The following is a 6,471-nucleotide window of genomic DNA, read 5'->3' as shown; positions in this document are numbered from 1 at the left end:
CCTGTAGGCAAGCCCCCATTTGGGCTTTCCCAAACTATGGGGCCCTACTGGGCAGCCCCGCACAATGCCCACGCTTTAGGATTTGGTGTGGGCTCGCCCACGAGGGTCCCGTAGCTCGGGCCCACAATGTCGGCCCCGAGTGGGGTGCCCACAACACCATTTCACGTTCCGCGAGTATTGATTACTGAACTTTCTGTAAAATATATTATGGTGCCATACACCTCATGCAAATTTGACAACTGTTTTCAGCAGCTCATCCATTCATTGTCTCTTCTTCATTCACCTGCGGTCTGTTGGTGACATGAACACCCGCCCACTCAAAAGGATTCAAAGGACTCTCAAGCATTCAAATAGTCCAAAAAAAAAAAAAGTCTTCCTAAATCCTTTCCTAAGCTCTATTCCTTGACCTCAAAGGAAAACATCATGAGGTCAAGATCAGATGAAAATTCACAAGGGCTGCATTCAACTTCGTGCGGCACTTAAAGGTCCGTCCAGCTGTTTCTCAGCAGCAGCTTGTTCATAGAACTCCCGTGTCGAAAACCTGCAGCTGCTCTGTGGTTTGTATTTTAAGTGTACAAGTGTAAACCTCGCTATTTCAGACTGATGAGCTGACACTGTTTACTCACCCAAACATGTTGCTCTCTAAAATGTACAGACCCGACAGCGTTTTCCATCAGTGTTGGACACGACATTTGATCTAAGCATGTTTAATGGAAACAACCTCTGTTTACAGTTTTCTTGCTGGATGTAAAACTACAGTGTAAAACCTGAGCTACAGAAGGAGCAGACTAATAAATTAGGAGAGACACTTACAGGAGATGACTGCTCTGAAGGCCTTAGAATAAAAACGAACGTCGGTCATGCACGTCGGTGAAACTTAAAAACCCAATCAGGACAGAGTGTCGTCCGCGATGAGGTTCTGACCCCGGTGCAGCCGGGAAAGAGCAGCCGCGAGGTTTTGACGTCGTGTGGCATCGTGACGTTTTGCAGCGCCGGCTAAAGTTGGGACAAAATTTCTAACCATCACGCGATGTTGCAAGTCCAGCATGCGTCCAGTCGAACACACACAATATGGTCTGGTGTGTCCTCTGCTGAAGGAGATAAGAAAGGAAGCACCGAAGCGCCTTTCCTAAGCGTTTCAAGAACCGAAGACCCCTCAAACTGCCACTTATTTACTTCCGGGTTGCGTCCCCACATCACTTTGGAACCTTCCTAAGCAAAATGGACTATTCCGTAGTGTCCCTCTGCCAGCTCGTCCCCGGCGTTTTCCTCCTGGGAAAACTGGTAGAATCATCCCTCTGCTGTTGTTCCGGTCTTCCTCAAATTCTAAACAACTTGTGCAGTATTTACTATTAGTACCATATCAGTAGGCTACTGGGAAGAAAAAAAAAAAAAAATCACAACATAAGAAAATATTTTTAACAATTTAATTATAATGCAATCAAATCGAGAAATGTAGACATTAAAGTAGAAGAAAAGCACAGGTAAGTAACTGCTGTTTCACTAGTAGGGCTCCGATATTGTACGTTGGCTCCTTGTTCGGACTTGCTGGAGAACTTAAATTGAGCAGAGCCATCATTTGTGTCATCGGTTTCTGTGCTAAATCAAATCAAATCAAACTGCTGATTATAAAAAAAACGACCCGTTCCTGTATCTTTTGGCAAACCCTTACAGTTGCAGTTGAAATGAGCTACTGCGCATACTACATATATTTCAGCGATGACAAAGAGATCTTAAAAGAGCATTTTAGTCCCAACTATCAGACATGATTTCTCTCCATTGAAATGTAACCGGTCAGCAGCAGCAGCAGCAGCTTCTTCCAGGGCTGTTGTTCTGGTGAGCAGCGTCTTTGGCTCGATGTCACGTCAATAACAACATGTAGGCCACGTTTGAGCTGAGTGGCGTTTATTTTGTGCAGGGAGTCTTTTCTGAAGAGCCATCACGTCTTCCTCTGTGCCTTTCCTACCGGGTCGGTCATGACAACAACCCCCCATGCAGCCAAGCCTGGAAGATAAACCAAAAAAACAAAAAACAGATGAGTTTAAACATGAGTTTATAATAATAATAATAATAATAATAATAATGCAGAAAGTCTTAAGAATATGGTAGTATTTACAAGCAGCAAATGTAATCTGCGCCACTGTCCCCACGGAGGTAGGGCCGCCTCGTAGCATCCCTTTCCGGGCTGCATTGTACACGTAAGCTCCGGACAGGATCAGACCACCACCGGAGATCAGTCTGCAGCTCCAGCAGCTCTTAAACATCTGGCTGGACTTGGACATGAGGGCATCTTCTCCTTCTCCTCCTCCTCCTCCTCCTCCTCCTGTTGGTACCTCTGGGGCTGTTGACATTGCGCTGCTGCAGGCTGCCCTGTGTGTTAATGCTAATTCTCTCGGGTAAAAAACCGCGTAGAAATAGCAGACAAGCGGACAGACAGACGTGGAAAAACAATCCGCTTTAGTCCGCTCCTGGAACTCGTTTAAATAAGTTAACTACGTTAAACACGAAGCTGTATTCAAACAAGCCCGAGTCCGATCAGCCGCGAGGCAAGGTCGGACTTTCCAAAGTCCTTCCAGTTCACGTGCCTTTGTATTTCCTGTTCGGTATTTTCAAAATAAAAGTTTGTTTCGACGGCTTTTGAGAACATCTCTCGCGGTGTGGCAAGAGATGTTCTCAAAGCACAACATGGAGCCGCTGCACAAACTAGTCGTTGATTCACATTCGTACAGGAAAAAAGAAAAACTACACTACCTCGCAAGGGGAGCTTTTTCTGAACTTTTAACCGGAACACTGTGTGCTGAGTCTGCTGTGGCTCACGTGTGGACTTCTGACTCCTCAGGTGGAAAATGGTCTAACGAGTCTGGGTTAGCGTGCAGTATTATTATTATTATTATTATTATTATTATTTTTACCTCTCAGGGAAGAAACGATGTTTTTGCTCGTTGCCCTTTTTCTCGGTGTTTATTTAGCGTCGGCAGTAGGTCCAGTGAAGCCCGTTCGGGACTCGTCGTTCGTTGCGGCCGTGTACGAGCACAAAGTAATCCTGAACCCGGAGCCTCACGTCCCCCTGTCCCGCCGCGATGCTCTGCGACACATGCAGAAAAACCTGGACATCTACGAGGAGCAGGCCGCCCGGGCCGCCCGGGAGGTACGACGAGTTTTAAATGTGCATAATTTCAGTCACTAAAAACAGCGTTGCTGGTGTAGTGGTTCGTGCTGATGCCTTTCATTGAGAAGGTCATTGGTTTGATTTCCGCTGGACACATCCTTGCCAATTCAGAAAGAAGTCATGTTATAGAAAGTATAATTTCCCTTTTTTGGAAATTTTCTCTTGAAAATTTTGAAAGGGAAGATTTCCCTTTCTCGGAAATTTTGAAAGAGAAATTTGACCTTTTTTGGAAATTTTTAAACCAAATGTGAAATAAAAGTCATGTCGTCCGAAATATGAAAAAAAAGTCAAACTTTTCGATATTACCCAGATTCATAGTCGAGATTCTCCTGAACGGGAATCCAGTCAAAGTTTTTCGCCAGCTATTACAGATTATTTGTGATGAATATTTTAAATTAGGAAATTTCAATGTCAAAATGCGGAAAAAAAAAGTGAACTTTGCCTTCGATTTTCTTAGTAACTGTAAGGTATAAAGTCTTGATATAAAGTAGGGTCATAGTCAGGAGGGACTTTAACAGGAATCCACTCAATGTTTAACGCCACCTATTCAGGAATTTGTTTTATTCATGTTCAAATGACGGACAAAACAGTTTTTGACAATAAAAAAAATTAATTTGCCTTTAAATTCCTATCCACTATAGTATCTCGTCCAAAACATGGCAAAAAAGTCATACTATAGCATTTTGTCCAAAATAAGAACAAAAAAGTCACATTATAGCATGTCGTCCAAAAAGAAACCCCAAAGTATTTTTTGTCTATAGTATATAGTATATATTATATATATATATATATATATATATATATATATATAGTATAACCAGGGCGATGCGGCTAAGTTTGATGTTTCGCCGTGACACAGGAAGTTGATGTTTAAGGTCAAAGATGCTCCAAACCTCACGAAACTTTGCACATGCGTCAGGCAACAACTTTCATGACTTTTTGAAGATGTTAAAGCCGCCAAAAAAAAGGCAATTTCTTTTTAAAGAAGAACAAGGAACAAGATCGCTATTTATGTTTTTTTAACTGCAAGCGGGAATATGCGAACCCACGCGTGCTGCACGTCGAGGAGCCGGCGGCCCGGACCCGCTGGATCCCCCGACGCGCAGCGTGCGAAGGCCCGCATATCACCGCTTGCAGTTTTAATCCCTCTTTGTTTACACTTTACCGTCCTTTGACCCCCTTCAGCGCTGCTGCTATTGCCTCTTGACATAAACTGCAAATATTTAACTTGGGAGCTCGGGGTTATGACCACAAGCAGTTTCTGATTGATCAATATGAAGAAACAACACCGAATACTTTACTCTGTGCTGGTTCGGTGGTCATGAAGACAGACAGAGTGTTCCACAGCAAACGTAGCCGTTAGTGTTTTGTTTTCCCCTAAATTCCCCGATAAAGACAGGTTGTTTGTCAGGGTAGATGAATCAAGTCCTTTGCCCCGTCCCATCTCTCTCTGCCTTCACCTTCTCACACTCAGGGTGCTCAGATCCTGGTGTTTCCAGAGGACGGCCTTCAGGGTTTCAACTACACCCGGTCATCCATCTCTGGCTACCTGGAAACCATCCCCGACCCCCAGCGGGAGAGCTGGAACCCTTGCATGGAGCCGGGCCGAAACGGCAACACCGAGGTTCGTTTAAATCGGATGTTGGCGAACATGTTGGCATCCTGACATGGCAAACTTGCGTGTTGAGGACGTTTTTTTTTTTTTACCACGTAGACCCCAACAGGCTTGTACAGTGCTTTCACTCAAGTGTGTCTGAATGTCATTAACAACCGAGCGTGTTTTTTTTGTTTCATAGGTTCTCCAGCGATTAAGCTGCATGGCCCGTCGTTACAACCTCTACCTGGTGGCCAACATGGCAGACCTGCAACCCTGTCCCCTGAAGACCGACCCCTCCTCCTCCTGTCCCTCGGACGGACGCTGGCAGTTCAACACCAACGTGGTTTTCAGGTGCAGTTTAGAGCTTAAAAGAGAAATCCAGTATTTGCACAGGAAACACACAATACACTTCAGGTTTCTTCTTTCATGCAGTTCAGATGGGCTGCTGGTGGCTCGCTACCATAAACACAATCTCTACTTCGAGAAGGCCTTCGACAAACCTCCACAATCTGAAATCATAACATTTGAGACACCTTTTGCTGGGAGGTTTGGCCTCATCATCTGCTTTGACATCCTGTTCCACGATCCTACAGGAATCCTGTTGGAGAAGGTAGAAAAAAAAAAAAAAAGACACACATATCCACTCAATACGTTTTTTCAAATTCGCCGTGTTTGATTTTCATTGCCGTGGCCTCTTTTTTTTAAAAATTTTTTTGCATCTCTTTCAGGGTGTGCGTCAACTGATCTACCCCACAGCCTGGATGAACCAGCTCCCCCTGCTGGACACAATCCAGTTTCAGCGGGCGTTCAGTCTGGGTGCCAACGTCACCCTGCTGGCTGCCAACATTCGGAACGACCGACTCATCATGACGGGAAGCGGTATCCACAGCCCTTTTTCTGCCACCTACCACCATGCTTCGAAAGGGGACCCCGAGGAGGGCAGGCTGCTGGTGGCCAGGGTGCCGGTCTTAGACCCACGGTGGGCGGGACAGAGCGAAGACGCAGAAGAGGGGGGAGGTCAGAGCGAGCGCACATCATCAGTGCCTGCAGATTCTGGATACTGCCGCCGAGACAGCCGTGTTGATCGTCCCCCTGCGCCGTCAGTCCCTCCCTCCAACCCCGCCTTCACCTCATCCATGATGCATGACCCGTTTCGATTTGTCCTTTTAAAAGAGACCGAAGGTGAACTTAAAGTGTGCGATGGCACTTTCTGCTGTCACCTGCGGTACAGGCGGTTGCCACGCGGCAACACGAAGGAGCTCTACGCGCTGGGCGCGTTCGCAGGAACGCACACCGTCAACGGACGCTACGCCCTGCAGGTAGGAACGAGAAGAACTTCCAATGTTTTTCGCAGTTTTTACGACCACGACCCACGTGTTCACCGAGTCTCCGTTTGCAGGTGTGCGCGGTGGTCCGCTGCGCGGCGCTGGAATCCAGCTCCTGCGGACAGGAAGTGGAAGAAGCCGAGTCTAAAATGGACTTCCTGCTAAAGGGCACGTTTGAGACCAGATACGTGTACCCGTCAGTTTTGGCTAGCGGTCTGGTGCTGGAGCAGCCAGAGAGTGTGGCGACAGCTGCGGACGGCGGAGTGACCATGAAACACTCAAACGTGGCCGGCGGCCTGGTCACGGCCTGTCTGTACGGAAGGATGCACCACCTGGACAGTGAGTGACCCGCTGCTGGAGTCGATGTGCGGCGGGGAGAA

At 46.7% G+C, this 6,471-nt stretch overlaps 1 protein-coding gene across 2 annotated transcripts; it reads left to right on the top strand.

The window, feature by feature from the left end:
- The first annotated feature begins 2,600 nt into the window (after window positions 1-2,600).
- On the top strand, window positions 2,601-6,441 carry btd (biotinidase). Of its 2 annotated transcripts, XM_069694717.1 has the most exons (6): window positions 2,601-3,148; window positions 4,644-4,793; window positions 4,966-5,117; window positions 5,199-5,376; window positions 5,495-6,085; window positions 6,166-6,441. In XM_069694717.1, the coding sequence occupies exons 1-6, from the start codon at window positions 2,930-2,932 to the stop codon at window positions 6,436-6,438; spliced, it is 1,563 nt and encodes a 520-aa protein (XP_069550818.1). In that variant the 5' UTR covers window positions 2,601-2,929; the 3' UTR covers window positions 6,439-6,441. The 2 variants fall into 2 exon arrangements, with proteins under 2 accessions (XP_069550818.1, XP_069550827.1); XM_069694726.1 differs by lacking the exon at window positions 4,644-4,793.
- The last annotated feature ends 30 nt before the right edge of the window (window positions 6,442-6,471 follow it).

Source organism: Brachyistius frenatus, unplaced genomic scaffold (genome assembly GCF_029030835.1).
Source record: "Brachyistius frenatus isolate BFR_SWC_R1_liver_20210118 unplaced genomic scaffold, ASM2903083v1 Contig_2, whole genome shotgun sequence".
Taxonomy (NCBI): domain Eukaryota; kingdom Metazoa; phylum Chordata; class Actinopteri; family Embiotocidae; genus Brachyistius; species Brachyistius frenatus.
This window is presented reverse-complemented; position numbering and strand designations above follow the sequence as displayed.

Excerpts from the sequence above, each read along its gene's own strand:
- btd (XM_069694717.1), top strand. The coding sequence starts at position 2,930 with ATGTTTTTGCTCGTTGCCCTTTTTCTCGGTGTTTATTTAGCGTCGGCA. Across the intron at positions 3,149-4,643 it reads CCGCCCGGGCCGCCCGGGAG|GGTGCTCAGATCCTGGTGTT; the intron begins GTACGACGAGTT and ends TCTCACACTCAG. Across the intron at positions 5,118-5,198 it reads AACACCAACGTGGTTTTCAG|TTCAGATGGGCTGCTGGTGG; the intron begins GTGCAGTTTAGA and ends TCTTTCATGCAG.